Source organism: Passer montanus, unplaced genomic scaffold, assembly GCF_014805655.1.
Source record: "Passer montanus isolate IOZ18808 unplaced genomic scaffold, ASM1480565v1 scaffold14, whole genome shotgun sequence".
Lineage (NCBI taxonomy): Eukaryota > Metazoa > Chordata > Aves > Passeriformes > Passeridae > Passer > Passer montanus.
In genome coordinates this window covers 2,895,437-2,913,740 of record NW_024360941.1, presented here as the reverse complement: position 1 = coordinate 2,913,740, position 18,304 = coordinate 2,895,437, and the positions used below count along the sequence as shown (strand labels likewise).

General features: G+C 36.0%; 1 protein-coding gene across 1 annotated transcript in view; it reads left to right on the top strand.

The window, feature by feature from the left end:
- PDGFC (platelet derived growth factor C) overlaps positions 1 to 18,304 on the top strand; it is a 120,598-nt gene that overhangs the window by 97,715 nt on the left and 4,579 nt on the right. The window contains exon 4 of the mRNA XM_039700290.1: positions 14,769 to 14,976. Coding sequence (XP_039556224.1) covers positions 14,769 to 14,976 — 208 coding nt within the window. The remainder of the gene's footprint in view (positions 1 to 14,768; positions 14,977 to 18,304) is intronic.

The following is an 18,304-nucleotide window of genomic DNA, read 5'->3' as shown; positions in this document are numbered from 1 at the left end:
TTACATTGAGATTAATGTTCTGCCCAGCATTGTGTATTCCTCTAATTTCCTAATTAAGCAAATTATACACCATGGACCAAATTTAGTAATGAAGCAAAGATTACTTGGAGGAATTAAACTTTGATGCTAATCAGGTTAAAATCAGTATTGATGATCCATTCTGAGATAACAGTCAGTGGTTATCCCAAAATATTTGTTCAATTTTCTGTGGGAGAAGTTGAATTGTAGGAGATAAAAAAGAAAAGAGTTGTCAATGTTTTAGCAGCTTTCTAAGGCTTCCTAGTTTCTCAGAATTCTCTTTGACAACATGATAGTTGTCATGGTAACCCATATCTAATATTAGTATATTGTTTGAGAAGATAATATAACCTGAATTGTTAAATAGCAAAATGTCCTCTTCTGACTTCTTAACTGAAATATAGCCTTACAAAGAGAATTTATGCTCATGTAAATTCAGGCAATTTACATTAAGTTTGTGGTGATGTACTTGAAATGACAATTTGTCTTCCCTCCCATTCCCCAAGTGATTAGCGCTGAGGCATCCTAATTCAAATCATTGTTTGTCCACTGGGACTGCACAGATAATCTGAAACATGCAAAGTAGCTTCAAATTAAATAGCAAATAATGAAAGAAGACTAAGAACATGGTAATACTATCTTCTTGGCAATTAGGTATCTCAAATGTATAAATATTTACAAAACCAGAAAATATTTTCTCCAACTACAAGACTGAGTCTTCTTTCAGCAAAGCATGGCAGTCACCACAGTCACTTTAGTCAACCTGTTTAATGTTGCTTCATAAGTGTAATTCATTCAGAACATCTCAATTATGTTTCATTTTTGGTATTGATAACCTTCAGAATGTGTTTTTATCCTTGCTTAAACAAACAGAGTCTCATGGGGCTTCACTGTGTATGGCAGGTGGGAGAGATCCCACCAGAATTAGCCATGCAGATCTCTTCAATGAGTGTTCTTGACTGGTGTTTTCCTTGCAAAGTTGCTTCCCTCCCCCTACCCCCCTCTTTTTTTTTGCCCTTTTCTTGCAGTGTCCATCATGTCCTGGAAAAACCATACCACAATATATATTCAGTGATCATTGATTGTAAATAATACCTTTTTAATATAATCTTAAATTATCTTCTTATTTGGCTCGTTTCCGAGATGGTGCTTTGTTGGGGATGCATAAGAGCATTTTCACTGATATGGCTGTGTGGTAGATTTTCTGACTTGATCAAAAGATAAACTTGTGGTTAGCCAGTGTCTTTCAATCCAGTAGGCTAAGGGAACAAATCACTTTGTCTTCTCTCTGTTGAACCTCACAATTTCTGCAGTTCACAGAAAGTCATATTTCTTATGAGCTGGAAAATTCAGGTGCAACCTGTGCCTCACACTTTGGCTTTTTACTTAAACTGATAATAAGCCCTATATCTAACCACTTCCTAGATTGCATTGAATAGCAGCTTGTGAAACCACAATTAACTAAAGTTTAGAAAACCACAGTTTTTGATGTCTTGTGTTCTGTAATTAGCTCCATAATATTCCACATTAAATCATCAGAAACTGACAGTATTGCTAAATCAGTGAATGGAAAAATAAGGGACACAGGGATATTTTAAGCATATATAGAAGCAGAAAAGTATGTTTCAGAGCATAAATATTAATTTTTCAAATGGCTATTAAAAAGGGTACATGAGGGGAATAGAATCAAAGGTGCCTCTTTAAAAGGCTTTACAACTCTTTCAAAATGATGCTTTTGAAATACAAAATTGAGGAAAACCTTCACCTCTTTCCAAAGTGACAGTAAGGTACAGCAGATAGCAGCAGTTTGTAAATGGGTTATGATTGGTGTTAGTGTGCAGCACTTCCTTTCCTGTGCAGGTGTTGTGACTTGGCTGCTTTCCAGCAGAGTGAACGTGCAAACCCAGAGTAGTGTGATAGGAGGAAAGCAGATGAAGGTCTGTGCACATGGGGACATCCCTTTCCGTCAGTGTCACTGCTGTGAACAGTCTGGTGGCAGCACTGGGGCCACAATCAATGCCTGAATACACTTGTTTAAAATGCCTCAAGGAATATTAATGTCCTTGTTCAGGACATGAAGCAGCATAATTTGCTATCATTTCTGTTAAAAAGAGTACCCATATCCATAGCAAGCCCAAATGACTATAATCACCCATCCATCCATCCATCCATCCATCCATCCATCCATCCATCCATCCATCCATCCATCCATCCATCCATCATCTAGATCAAGGTACATGATCTAGTTAACCATCAGATCAGCTAGAGAGAATTTGGTCACATCTGTGGATAGTGACATTGTTACCCCTGAAGATATCAGTCCTAATGGAAGACAGCTGATTAACTAGCAGTCCTCAGGAGAATGGTATTTTCGCTCCAAAATATTGGATTTGTTAATATTATGGGTTTATTACTTGGCAGATGCCATATTTCCTTCTTTTCTTTTTTTGTCCAGGAAATGGCTAAAAAGGAATTGCATGTACAAAGGAAAATGTATATTTATTCATAATTATAAAAGTAATTAGATTGTTTCAAAGATTTATTTAATTTTAAATAACACAAAGAATCAGGCTGAGGCAGTTGTTTATAGTGGTGCCTTAAAATTCAACCTAATTCTATTTTAAAGGATTTGTTCATGCTGTAAGCAGCACCAAATTTCATGGGAGACTATTAGAAATAGAATGAAGCAGTCTCCTTTTAAACCATCTTTGAAGGATCAATTTTAAATAGCTTTGAAAAAGTACAGCATGGCAGAAATGCATCTACTTGTATTTTATAGCTGATACTAAAACCATCTTCTCAAGTGTGTTATATTACATGCTATTTTGAGGTTTCAAAGAAATTGTAAATGATACTGCCAAAGGAACTTCTGCTACTCCCTAGTAACCAACTTTTAATAAAAAGCCTGTGACTCCTTAATTTTCTTCAAGAGATAGTAGCTAAATTGAAGTAGTTTCATTCTCATTTTAGTTAAGGGCTTCTGGTTTGACATTCAGCTAAAAAAAAAATATGCATTTTTCTACCATATAGTCTGTATTTAGGTATACTGGCATGCAGTTATTTATTTTTATATGTACCATTAATTTTCTAAATCCAAAGGGTTAAAATGTACAAATGGACAAATTGCAACTGAGGGAAAAAAGTGTTTGGTTATGTATTTAGAAGAGCTTCTGGCATAGTTAGTCAAAACAGATTTTAAAATTATTTAGGATTAATTAGTTTTTAAAATTCAGCATGTCCCTCAGCATAATTTCACGGATGTTGTAGAAGGATCAAGGTCACCAGGTAGATGCTTTGCAATATAATCACAGGGATGCAAGGCTGGAAGAAAGCACAGTGGGACTGGCCCTTTTCTGAACAATTGTCCTGCTCTAAGTGGCAGCAGACACACTAAACTCATTCTTGCTAGATACTAGTGCTGTTCCTGATGTTCAGGGATGAAGATTTCAGAGATTTCCCATGTCATGTGTTGCACAATTTTACATTGTATAAAACTTTTTTCAAACACTTAACATAAATAATTCTTGTCATTGATGGACTAGGGAACACCTGATCATCTGATACTCTTTTGCATGTTTGTTATCTCCTGTCAGCCTGGTCTTGTTGGGATGAAAGAAAGTTGTATCACTTAATCTTTTATCATGGTTCATTCTTTTGTTTTCATCTTGCTCTTTCATGTGAATATCCTGTTTCATGTGAATAGCCTGTATCTCACAACTGCTGGAGATAAATCTGAACACTGTATTTCAGCTGAGGCCTCTCTAGCAGCTCAATATCTGTTTTTATGATGTTATTCTGAAAATATCTGAATGAGATTTGATTTTTTGAAACAGGATGCTATTGTCTCTTATTCAGGTTTAGGTCTCTGTAACACTGTTTATTCTGCTTCAGACACTACTTATGATTTTGTATTTATGCTTTTAATATTTTACTCATAAATGCAAGGGATTTCAAAATACTTTTTTCTTAAATTTCTCCTATTAAGCATACTTTCCCAAATAATCTTGATGTGTATTGTTGTGTAATCACATTATTCTACTTGTGTAATGTATATCAAAGTATAATGAGGTAACATGAAATGTTTGATGACATTAAGAATGGATATATTAGGACATAGATGAAGTTCTTTCCCTGCAAAGTAATGCTTTGTTCAAGGACTTTTTACCTTCAAGGCAGGACAAGCTCCGATTTGCAAGGTCTGCTGTACAGGAATGTTGGGTGTGTTCATTTTATTGTGATATGAAATGAACAGAAAGCTGTTGTGGAATGCAATTTAACATGTATAGTGAAGGATCAAATTAAAGTAGTGTTCACTGTAGAGGTAATTTTCATTGTCCTTCACAAATACACTTTCCAGGTGTAACAAATGCTCATTCCTAGTGTTTAATGTTTGTTGTACCCCCTGTGAGCATACTGGGATAAGCAAACATTTTCTTAAGAACACCTACCCATTTCAAGTGGAGACGTTCCTAGAGAGAAGTTAAAGAGCAGTTCATTCACTGACTCCAAACACTTACTGTTGTTTAATTTGATTAAGCTGTTATATGTGTTTTAAGTAAAATGAGTAATTTTAAAAAAGGTCTGTAGAAATGGTGTCCTCTAACTATGGCTGTTCATATCCCCTGTCATAGAAGAATGTACAAAAACTTTTTTCTATTCAGAACAGCTTCACATATGTTGGCTGTTTATTACTTGTCAGCTACTGTTAGTCAACTAAGAGCTAGAGCTTTGCGTGCAAAAAATAAAAAAAAGGCTTCTGTAAATCATAAAGATAGCAGATGCAACTTTTTCCTGCTTGAATTATAGGTGTGTCTATAAATGATAGTGATTGATAGTCACAGTAACCACATTTACAATAAGATCTGAGCAAACATTTATAAGACTACATGCCCACTGCCATCTGATTGCAGGAGTCTCTTTTTGCATTTATTTGGGCACTTAATTTGCTCTCAGTTCAGCTACAATGTTATTCCTCCTTTTTGATGATAATTCCATATTGTAAGCAAAATTCAGGTTGTCATGTTCTCCTGACTGAAGTAAAAGGTGCTCCACATCTTCAGGTGTTCCACACACAATTCAGCCTTCAGGACTTATATAGTATCAAAGTGTCAGGGAAAGAAGCTAAGCTGTGGTGGAATCCTGTTCTGCTAAAGTTCAGCTAAATCTTGAAGCCAGGCTCTCTGTACAATAAATATTAACTGTAAAAAAAGATATTAGGATATCATTATGAATATTGAGAAGAGATATTCTCTTTCTTGTTCCTAGTATTTGATATATAAATCTTGATAAGATTTCCCTTCTAGAAGGGAATTGCATGCATAATACTACATTCTTCAAAATAAGACAACCTAGAAATTTACATTTAACTTTATATTCACAAAATGAAGGTAAAGGGTTTATTTATAGCAGCATTTGGAAAAAACCACTTCTTATTTAGCTGTCAACTCATGCATTTGAATGTCTATGAAGGAATATTTTAGTGCAAAGTGATGTCACTACTATTTAAAACAGTCACTAAATACTCTACTGCTTTAGTCACAAGGTCAGTTCAAGCACAAAACAAAAACGAAGCCACCTTAAGAGCTTAGGGTGGAAACATAAAAAGGTAATTGTGTGTATATTCAGAAAGTCATCAAGCAATGAAATATTGACATAGTTTTTGAAGGGTCTCTGTAGAGTTCTACTTTAACTTCTCAGTGAGAGCAGTATGAGGAGAAAATATCCTTTTTTTTTTTTAAGTCAGCAAGTAATCAATATAGAGTTCTACCCTGTAAATGGGTACAAGACTGCAGTGCCCTCTTAACAATGAGCTATATTAAGCAGGGAATAAACTTTAAATGTCCTTAAATAATTGGGTAATTAATAAGGGAGAGTTGAAAGGAAGGCACCAAGACAGGGAGGACAGAGTTACTACTTAGGAAAATATTTTGTGTTTCTAAAACTTAACCTGCAGCAATCAGCAGCAGTCCCATGAGATGTGAATAGTTGACCACCTGTCCTGCATGTTCCCTCACACGTTCCACACATTGTAAGAATTCACTGCAGCTGCTAATTTGTTTAGGACAGTCCTGTGAATATAAAAAAGAAAATGCTATAAGACATGAAGGTTATAATTTCTCAGATATTGAGGGATTTGCCTGTTTTAGCACGTTGAAGCAAGCACATGACAAGATCTTTCTCCAAAGAAGGATTTTACGAGATTGTAATGAGAGAAACTATACTTCAGTAAATTATTTTGGTACTTCATTTTGCCTGTATGCAGTCTACTTTCAATCATTTTCAGCAGGTACCTTATCTGTATAAAGACATAAACATGCTTCATACCCTTTAAAATGTATATATAGATGTTAGTATTGCGCATGGTCTGAATTAGACAAAATATTTTTTGTGCATTTAAATTGTACAACATGTAACATTATCCAGTGGGTTATAGCTTTTTAAAGTTGCAGTAGTAGTCCTTCCATGTCATGACACAGGAACAGCCAGATAGTTTTGAATGCATTTCATAAATTTGGTTTGAAAGTGTTATAATGAAAATTGCTCTGACGTTAAGAAATCAAAATATTTAGCAGTTGTTACTAGAATAAAAAAGGTAGACTTTTTCTTATAGCATATATAGAGAGTTATATGGTATAGGGAAAGCTCACTCTAAATTTTGTTTTAAAGTCTCATTTAAAAGAGAGAAATGTATAAAAAAGCAGAGAGTGCTCACTAAAAATTAGGATTTTGGAAGTAGTTATGTTTTAAGTGTTACTCTGCCACAAGTATGCTTAATAGGAACCCTGACTCTGGGATAACAAACCTTAAATTAGTTTGTCTATCTACAGTAAATTGAAAATGATAAAAAAAGACAAATTATTTCAGGAAGAAACTCTAGATTCAAACTGACATGCTGATTTGACTTTGAAGTTTCTTGTCTTGGAGATAATCTATGCCATAACTTGTTCTGTATGATTATCACAGGCTGTTTGCTTTTAAATGCTTCCTGTTCAACTCAGTGAATCTCAACTTCTCCAGGTCCTGCTTTCAGAATAGTAAGGCTGGGTCTTTGCCTACTGAGTCAAAATGTGTCCAAGTCATGCCATGTCACATTTCTTTGAGTCTTCTGTCTAGGATCCTACTCACTATCATGTCCACAAATTCCTAATGCAAGCAAATACAATTAAAAAATAATTAGGAATATAGAAAAAAAGGCATCAGAATTTGACTTCCATTGCAAGCATCTGGCTGAATCTGCCAGCTTTCTGGATTCTGGGGCTTGCAGGGGTTATATGTTTCATGGCTTGAGATTTATGCAGTTGCCAAAGATGCTGGCAGCCCAGCTTTCAAGCAGAGTTGTTTATACAATTCTTCACTCCTTAATTAGATGAAATAATAAATCAGTGAATCAAAGTTCTTACCCAAAAGAATACAAGAATCACTGGGTCATTTTGTAAAAAAACAAATACTTCCAGTAAAGGAGAGGTAGGTAATTTTGTAGTGCTTTTGAAATGCTCATGAAATACCACGTGCTGCTTCAATGAGACTTACCAGATGCACTGAAAAAAATCAATGACATGCAACTACATCCAAGAAATATAGTTGTGTCTGTGTATATATCTCCTAGGAATAGAAACCTCTAAAACTATCATGATGAAGTGTATTGACAATAAGATCTCCCATACAATACAGTGCTGAGCATTGGTTTTCTGCTTTTTGCCTTTAAAATGAATTAGTGTGATTGATTACTGATACATGTGATCACAGAAAAAATCAAACTATATTTTATGCATATATAAACACAACTATTTATGCACACGTACATTATTATAGATATTTATGATAACTAACCAATCCCTAAATGTTTTTTTAGAATAGGTTCCAGAGATTATTGCAATTGATGGCATCCTCTGAGAGTTAATGAGCTAGCTCTAAATGTGTCAACTCTGCCTTCACAGAGTGTCTCTCACACCTGTACTGTCTATTTCAAAAGGTGTCAGTGTGCATAGACTTCAGGCAAAAAGCTGCAATTTGCCAGAGGAACACTGATGATTAGTGACATCCTGTGCTATTTCCATGCTGCTAGCTTCCTTGGGAGCATCTTGCAGTTGTTTCCAGCTCAATTAGAATTCCAGGCCTTCTCTGTGAACTGCACAGAAACTCTGTTTAGGGGAATGTTTAAGCATTTTCAAAACATTTTATCTCAGAATTTAGCCTGAGGAAATGTTATGCTGTTAGTTAAGCTGTAAGACTGTTATCCAATGCTACTTTTGCACATCTTTATTATTTTATTCCCACCTGTGACAGAGAAAACCAGAAAGGCATAAATGTGTTCATTTTCCTTTGTGATCTCTGTGATCTTTCACCTGTTGGTGGTTTTGGAGAGTAGAGATTCCGCATTATTCAGAAAGCAATCCTCAAGCTGCAATAACAAAAATATGGATGTAGAGTTTGGAAAGCCATCTCTGGATACTCAGCAGATGAGGTCCTCAGTGAGATAAAAGGAAAACCCTGCACATGAAGACAGCCCGAACAAGCTTTTGATAAGAAGTTCTAGCACTCTATAGGAACAGAAAATTTAGGGAGCCTGTGAAAGGCAGAGATCTGGGGACCCAGGAAAGAGGGGTGCTGTCATCCTGCAGTCTGGTTCTTATTTGCAGAAGCATTAAATTGAGGAGGGCTGCCCCTCTACCTGTGTGTCATTTGACTGGCAGAGGTTGCATCCCTGAAAGGAGGCCTGCTGAAAGAGAGGGCTGTTTAACTCAGTGCACTGGAGCTTATTTCACCAGACCTACCTGCTCAGCAGCCCCGGGGTGGTGTGCCTCTCATGCAGCCATCCTTGCTGCCCTGACAGTAACTTCATCCAAAGCAGTAAAAAGTGCTGCAGTGGATGAGAGCTGAGGCAGCCTTCCTGACTTCCATGTCTGCCATGTGTAGTAAACATCCTTGCTTACTTCCTTCTGCCTTGCAACTCGAGCAGGACTAACACCTAGCAGTGCGCGTTAATGTTGCACAGAGATGATATCTTTATAAATGAGAGACTTTCACAAATGCTTTCTCTTTTCTACTGCATAGATGCAAGCAAGTAAAAGTGTGTGCTTTTTCAGGCAGGTCAGGATTTCTAGAGGCTCTTCACACCTATTACTGAATATACTTCTGGGAGAAAACAAAGAGTTATTGTTATGCAGAGAAATTTGTGTCCTCAGGGCAAACTCAAAAGAGTTGGAGATCTGCTTTCTCTCAGAGATTCTAATGATGCTAGTAGGAGGGTTACCTGTGATTATGAAGGAAAAAAACAGGCTCTTTAGTGCATGTTACAAGAATATGCATGTACTATAAGTATCAAAAGCATATCTTTAAATCTAAGAGGACTTGGAGTGTTCCTGTATAATAATTAAAAAAAAAAAAGGCAACAAACTCTAAGGATATTTCATTAAGAGAAATATGTTATTTCTTTCAAATTACTGATCCTAGTTGGGTTTCAGGGGAGACTAGGTTCCTTTGAGGCTTTTATAGAGTCCCTTCTAGTTTGATTAAACTACACTGATGTTTATTAGTTTCTCTGAACTGTGCCAACTGATGAATGGGTCATAACTCAAAAACTACTTGACAGTATTTTCTTCAAGACAAGAAAGAAAAAAAAAGTGGGGATTTCTTTTGTGGGGAGGTAATTATTTTAGACATAGTATTCAGTACTTGTAAGTGTTCTGTCATGCCAAGTATTTGACTCACTTGTTTTTGTTTTTCCAGTCTTAACTTAGTGCTTGCGTTATTAAACATGAAATTCCTTAATCCTGGCGGCAGCAGCCTGACATTACTATTTTTTGCCTCCTTTAACTGGAAGAGGGTACTGTTAGTACCTTTAGGGTGTTAGTACACTTATCCTGAGAAACAGGAGCAAAATCAAGGCTTTTCTTAGGTCATAATAGAGCTATTAAGAGCTGATGTTGTGTAGATTGTAAGTCAGTGCTGTTATTTTCTGAATTGTTTATCCTTGGAGCAGCTACTGTGCAAGGAAAGAACAAATGGATAGTGGCAAACAGGAAAGGTTATAATATCCAGTCTCATATCCAAATTTATACCTGGAATCTGTCTAACACACTTCTGTATTCTTTAGGTAAACCAGTAATGAGTATCTAACAAAAATTGGTTGTATTCATTCTCTCACAAAATCTGTGAGATCAAAGAATTGCCTTTATGCTCATTTTACAGATTTGGTAAGGCTGTGTTACAAACCTGTATGCTGTGAAATTCCTGGTGCCAGAGTGAATCTAAAACTGTGTGTGTTAGCAGCTGCTGTGCTTTCAGTTGTGATGGCTTTGCTGTTGCAGGTCTATTCTTCTTTTTCAGAAGTTTGCTTCTTATTTGTTATTCAGCCACACATACAGTCGTGCTAGCATAGCAAGGAGATACTACCTCCAGATGCTTTACATTATGAAGGTTTGACCTAAATACTGTGCTCAGGATAACACATGAAATATGTGTCAGAACAAGAAATTAACCATAAGTCTTCAAGTTAGGCTGCATACTAAATAACACTTTAGGCTTTAACTTCAACCAGATAATTTTAAATTTGTTTGTTGAAGTTTTTGTTCAGATCTGCTTCTTCAGTGAGGGTTGATTTCTTACTCTACTTACAATAGTGTCCTACTCCTTTAACCCTTTGAGAAGGAGGTTAGATGGAGTATTTTAGTTCCTTTAATAGGGCACATCTAACATTGTAAGCACCATTAGATGCATTTCAGTTCCTAATTTTTCTTTCTGGGGCACTGTTACATTTGATGTTTTGGGCTGGATGGTCTTGTGACATATTTCCATCCTTTTTTCCAAGCCTGTATCTTTAACTGTTGCCTACATGAGTCTATTGGCCTGTCTTGTTTGTAAACATCTTAGGGGATTTCTGTGTAGTATTTGTTTTGATAGAGCTAAGTGCATGTACAGAAATGCAATATAAACAAACCTGAAGAAAATTCTATTTGATCCAGCACCAATTGTCATTCTTGGCTGTTGTACAGGCCAGCAGAAGTTCAATGTTTTCTGCTCTGGTTTTCATCCTGAATCATTTTAACTAACCATAAATATGTAACTGTTTGCCTCTATCTTTAATAATCATATTTATGCTCATTAAAGTAATTTGAAATTATTTCCTGGTCAGAAAAACAGAAACAAACCACAGTATGTTTTTTACTAGAGGAATCATACAGAGAACTTGATGCATTTGTCAAATCTATCTTGACAGAAATTATTCATGCTCAGGGAAAAAAAATAAGAAAGGTGATCTCAAACCTAAAACATTGGCATGAGTTTAGAATGTGTTGCTATGACAGAATAAGCGTTTACTGTCAATTAGTATTTACTATAGCAGAGTATGGAGATCATCACTTCTCAGAAAATGGTTTCCATCAGGAAAGATATTTTGGATAGCAGCTATATTTGCTCAGCAGAAGTGTCTGTGGTCTTGGGTTGTATCTCCCCTGTCAGATAAATAAATTTATGTTAAATCAAAGGTTGATTGTTTTTTAGATGACCTGTTAGGGGAGACATGAGAAATTTTTGTGGAGTAAATTAGGTGATGTCATCTATAGAATAAATGTCCACTTGACAGATGGCTGCTTCATTATCAGATCATTATCTCCATCAATGTTGAGCAGCAAAACAGCTAGAGATTATCAGTGGTCCTGCTGGGAGGCTTTCCCAGCCCCATTCTGCTGTGAAATGGCAGTGCTCTCTGTGACACCCACTGGCTGCTGTTGTCATGGCACAGCACAGAGCCTTGAGAACACCAGTGAGTGTCAGCCATGCAGGTGGAGTGAGGCATCCAGGTAGGACTGCCTAGAGAAATATAGATTAAATTGCAACAGGAGTGACAGACTTACTATAAAGTGACTGAAAGCTTCAGGTAGGAAGCATTTCAGCATTTCTGAGTTGCAGCTATCATGTTACTTTTCAGAGTTATGCTGAAGTTCCACATTTGCTTGCTCTAAAAGGTATGTACCATCAATGAAGTCGAGTTTTAATTTCTTGCATCATCATTTCTGCTTTCTGCTCTGCAAGTAAAACTTTTTTGCATGTGTAAACTCTGCCTATAGATGACAAACTTTGAGAAAGTCAAGTGAAATTATAAATTGTATAAAATTCCAATATATAGTTTTACTCACTGGAAGGATTGCTGCTTAGGCTGCCCTGGATGTTCTGTCCAAAAGATTTAAATTATGAAATAATTAGTATCCTCTAGCAAGTAAAAACAATGTAAAGTATAATTAGAAGTACCATTTACCTTGAACAGTTTATTGAATTGAGATTTCATAAAGGTTATTATGTCACAAATTCAATATACAGCATTTATAGCTCTATGATATCAATCATCTTTAATGTTTGGTACATTTTAACTGTCATATAAATTAACTAACATTAAAAAATATTGGAAAAAAACATTCTTAATCCTGAGGTCCTACTGACTTTATTCTAAGACATTCAAAGCTGTATGATTTTGCTGTTTCAAATACCTTTTCTTTCTGTTTTGGGCTGCTGTGAGAATGACGAGAAAGTGATGGCAATTTTAATTGTGTTATTAAGTGCAATGATTCACCATATCCTCTCAACATTTTAACTCGGGGAAATGCGTATTGAATCCAGAATACCATAAACTGATGGATTACATGATACATATGTATTATTTAGTGTGGATGTTGTAAGTTGTAAATATGGAAATAGATTCTAGATCAATACATATTCTTCTAGAATTCACCTGTTTCTCTGGCAACAGAAGTCCTAGCAGAAGTAAGTCACTGAAGTAAATTCTTCAGCTGAAAACAAAATAGAAGATTTTTTTTTTACTTGAGTTATTAGTCCTACCATTTATTTTGTTTTTCACATTAGTAAAACCCTGCACCTTCAAACAGGAAATGTGGCTGTTTCAGCATTGTGGAGAAAAACAGGAAGAAAAATTTTGGAATGTTTACTTTTTTGACCATCTGAATTATGGTGCCACAGCACTGTTCTGAAGTTTGCTAAGTAGCATATTTTGCTGAGAGCAACTATTTAAATTATACACCAGAATCTGTTGCTTTATTATCATAACAGAATAGATGGATCAACATATTACTATTTTTAATGGAGCAAAAAGAATAAATATTTTAGTATTTTGAAAACCACATTCATCCAGGATGGGAAACAACTGTTTCACCAATTCTATTGGAATCGATTAGCAAGATGAAAATATTGTAAAATTAACAGTAGCAGAATACTTAATCTATGTTTTGTATTATTTTTGCAAGACTTCCAGTTACAAAGCAGCACAAATCCTTCTAGTGGCTGCATTTCTTGAAGTTGTAGAGAAAGCCTTCAAGCAAAAAATAGGAAGGGCACGGTTACTCCCATTTGCTGCTCTTTCAACTACACATTTAGCTGAAACCAAAACTGTATATTTAATAGAATCTAGAGGACAGAAAATAAAATATTATTATTGGTATGGGATGCAGCTACCACAGGAGTATATATTTTAGAAAACTTCTGCTGCATGTTGCACTAAATCTTCTTTTCCAGCATAACTGTTACATTTCTCATCAATTTCCCTGATCATTTTGAAAAGGTAAATGACTACCATACCATTGATCTGACATTATAGATGGAAAAAACTATAGTATATACACACTTCACATTACAGTACTGACAGTGCCATTTTGACACTAAGTGGTATGAGGGTTTTTAAATATAGATATCTATATAAACACATAGTCTTGTCCTCTCCATCCCCTAAATTGGCAGCGTGTTCAAATTTTTCTTCATCCTTCTTACATGAGCCAGATGAATTGCTCTGCTGCATTACTGTGGGCATAATGTATGTAGTAATAATGTCTGCATAGAGAAAAGCCTGAAGCCTAAACTGCATGTGCTTCAGAAGCAGCTTCCTACTTAGGCTTACCTTCCTGCCATTTTTTTACTCTTTTGAAAATACAAATCAATGCATAATTTTCAAACAGATTGTAGAGTGAACAAAAACAGATGCCTCACTTTGCTTGAATTGTCTGTGACTAAGTACTCCCGTCCACTGAGCTTGTCAGTGAGATTTGTGCTGTGGTAAAGTACTTTGTCAGAACTCAATTTCAATGTTTAAATAGTTTTGATTTCATTTGGAACATTTTTTTCGCTTTGTAAGGGAGAAATAATTTTAGTTTTGCCAGATGTTTTTATTACACTGGTCATTATTATTTAACCAGAAACATAATTCTTAGCATTGTATGAAACACAACTGGTGCCTTTTTTTTTTTTTTTAATAGATGAGAGCAAGAATATTTGCTGTCTTTTTACTGGGGTATGTTAATCTTTTGCATTGAAGGACGAGAAGACAAAGATTGTGGCTAAGTTTATGAGGAGAGGCAGAATGTGAAAAGTTTCCAATTTTTAGAGGGGTTTGGGAAATGCCTGTAAATGGGGCCGTATTTTTAAACCACCCTTTGTTCTGTTTCTAAAGTCCCATCCATCACTCAGTGACCATCTTCAAAGGACAGGTGTAGTGGCATGCTAGCTGCAAGGCTGGAAATATAAGAAGTAGGCAAACTCTGAAGTGGAAGTTTGTTTACAGTTATTGCTAAAGAATAATTATATACTTTTTGACTCTTGACATTTGTCTTATTAGATAAACTGTACTTTGGAAACAAGCTATCCACTTATAAACTTTCCCAGCCATGTAACTCGGTAAAGTACTGCGCTTTGTCAGAGCAGATCCATTAACCCTCTGACTGGTGCTCTTCTCTTGGGTTTGATTGCAGCACCACACAGAAGCACCCAGCCCATCACTGCTACCCCCCTCAGCCTTGCCCTTGGATGTCTTAAACAACGCCGTCGCTGGGTTTAGCACCGTGGAAGACCTTATCCGCTATCTCGAACCAGATCGGTGGCAGCTGGATTTGGAAGATTTGTACAGGCCAACGTGGCAACTTCTTGGGAAAGCATACATCCATGGAAGGAAGTCAAGAGGTAATTTGCTCTTCTGTCTGGCCTTGCAGCTTGCTACGGTTATGATTTCTTGAAAAAGAATTAAGAGCGTTCTTCACCTTGAGTTTTGGTTCAAAGAGAGGAGTACGTTTGAAAGAGAGCAGGTTCCATTGTTCACTGTCCTCACCACTGTATTATTTGAAAAAAGACAATAGCTAAACTCAAAACTTAAAGGAATTTAGCAGGATAGAGCAACAATGGGTAATTTTAAAAAATAAATAAATAAATAGCAAATACAGCAGTTTCCTGTAGGGAACCTGGGAGATCTTTATTTCCCTAAAGTAGCAGGGCATCTTGATAGGGTAACATATTTGAAATTTGTGGTTTTTTTTTTTTTTATTTCCCTAAAATTTGTCCAGTCTCGACATGAAATGAATTGAGAGCAATACCTAAATGTTTATCTTTGATAACACCTTAAGAAATGTTCATGTGTCCATCATGTCTCGGTTGATCATGCAGTTGTCAGCTTCATCAGAAGTATACTGTGTTTTCAAATCTTTAGATCTATTGATCAGCAACTCATTTTCTTCCTTCTACATCTGACACTCCTGAATTTCCTGCCACATCCCATCCAGATGCTACCCACTATTTCATATTTATGGATAAACATGGATAGCATGAAGGCAATACCACCTTCCTTGTCCACCATACAGCATGAAAATGAAAACATATGAGCATAACTGAACAGACTTCCCTGTTGGTGGATATAAACTAGAAGGTTATCATCTGATCAGCAAGAAAAGGGAGGAAGTAGAACCTTGCATAGCTCAAATTTAAGGGTTTGACAGTTAATTCTTAGATCAGAGCCCAGAAATCAGCCTTTGTACCCTACCCATATTGCTATAGCTGTGCATGGAGCAGCTAAATTATGAGCCAAAGAGGAGGAAACATTTTTTAAAGCTCTCAGATAGTCATTTAACACTTCCTTAATTAAAGACATTTAGTATTTGCCAAATGCATGCCATAAGTACACAGTAATTGGGAGAAAAACAAAATGCAGGTGTTGGATAACATCTATAATGACAAAAGAAACTCCCTGCAAGACACATCTTAGAAAGAAACTATCAGAGTAAATCTTTTAAAGGCTTCTAATTAGATGCTGAAATAGATTTTTTTTCACTGAATAAACATATCATGGTATTGCCACATTTGTCTTAGAGACCACCCTCAGACTGCATTACTGAGTCTGTAATATAATAGCCTGTGGTGGAAAATATGCCCAGTTGAAATGGCATAGGACTATTCAATAGATAGGAAAAGCAAAACATTTTTCTTCTTTTTAATTTTTTCCCATGATATTCTCTCAAGAAGCATGTTGGCTGTATTTCAAAACCCTTATAAGGGATGTTTATGGGAAGGGCATATCCTAAATTTTTTTTCTTTATTCAATCTCTTTCATTCATGATTAGATCAGTTTCATTTTTACAGTGTTTCTTTGTAAAAGCTAAATTACTGTCCTGTTTTCATAAAGAAGGTATTAAAAGTGTATCTTACTTATGTAGAGAAATATCCTCTACTTCAACATAATAATTTGCATGAAAAAACTATATTTAGACAACCTAAATTCCAGAGAACTTTTGTCTCTGATGTTTTCTCTGGATAAAATGCTTCCAAAAACTTCTAGTCAAGAAAAAAAGAAAAACCAAGTTCAGAGGCTTTGATGTCAAAATATAGTTCTAAATTTTTTTATACTATTAAACATGCTTAAAAATAAATATATTTTGCTATGCAAAAAAAATTATCCCATCACTTCCCACTGAAATCTATGTATAATCTTTAGATCATATTCTGAAATCTCTTTAATGAGGAAAAAAATAGTCCCAGTCAAAGTGTAGTCCTTAGCAGTTGTGGGTTTTGTACAAGTTATGTCACTTTATTTTTTTATTTATACCCCACTTCTTGCTTGAGATTTTGTAACAGCTCCTGTTGTAGAAGCCAGTAAGAAACTTACATCCCCAGGAACATCTCCAAAGTGCTTGGGAATGAAAACCATTCTGCTGCTATCTGTGCTCACACACAAGAGCTCCAACTGGAATTTAATTTGTTTCATTGACTTTGAGAGCAGTATCCAGCTGGAAAAATGTTTTGGGAAAGAAGTTTCCCTGTGGTACTCAATACACATCCAGAAGCTGCCAGAAAATTGCATTGCCAATTGCATAACACAATTAATTTCAGGCTGCTGTGAACATTAGGATTAGTTCAGTTGTGTGTGCCAGTGTCGGCACACTCTTGAAATACACTTTACCGTAGGCCTACCTGCATCTAGATTTTTTCTCCTTCACTTATTTTTATTTTAGTCTTTCCCATTTATGTGCTACTGCAGAGCCTTTCACTCCTCCTGAGCTAGTGCTAGACAAAAGAACCTTGACTGTTGTGTCAAACATGATACATGAGTGGAAGCCAAGTTGAAGGAGTGTTTAAATGTTCACATTATAACAGGTACTGTAACTCAGTGCACTTGGGAAATCCACATAACCTTTTATTGTGGTTAAGTAAACACTTTTAAGGGAATATATACATTCTCTCATCTAGTTTCATGCCCACAGTGTGTTAAAATAAATTTTGAACAGACAGCTACTCTTTGAAAAAATAACAGCTTCATTCACACACTTCAAAGAAGCGATTATATAAGCACTAGATAAATTTGCCACAGACCTTTTAATGAAATTGAATTACATAAGATAGGGCAAGGGTTCATTGTGAGGTATTATAGCAATATACAAGGTATACAAATGTACAGGGTACACCTTAGTACATTTTAGTAAAGCATGGAAATCAAACATGACATTTGTTCATCTCTCCTGAAGCCTGTTGTAACAGTACAGCACACTGAAAGATATCTGCTAAGAGCTGGCTGTGTGTTCTCCAGCAGAACCCTTTTAAAATTAATGTCTGCAGGTCTGAGGGGTTGAGTTCAAATTAATTTCTTTTTTGTGACAAAGTGAGTAACATGCTGTTTATTTTAGTGCATTGCCCTTTTCTCTACAACTAAGCTAGCTGTAGGTATGGAAATTGATGCATTCTTCTGCTGCTGCCAGAAGGCAGGAGGCAATGGAGAAGGACATCACCACACAAGAATCTCTCTCCCGCTGCTCCGTAGGCCTGTTGGAAGAGGTGCCAGTGCCCACTTTCACTTTCAATATCCCATGGTGAAGGGCTGAGCAGCACATGAGATTAGCTCCTTCAAATTCACTGCACCAAGCATATCAGTCTCTGCAGGAGCAATCTTCTAGGAGAAAGTATTAGCAGAACTAGCACTTCTCACAGTGTGCTTCAGGCATTTTATCCTCATTCAGGCAGCTCGCTTATT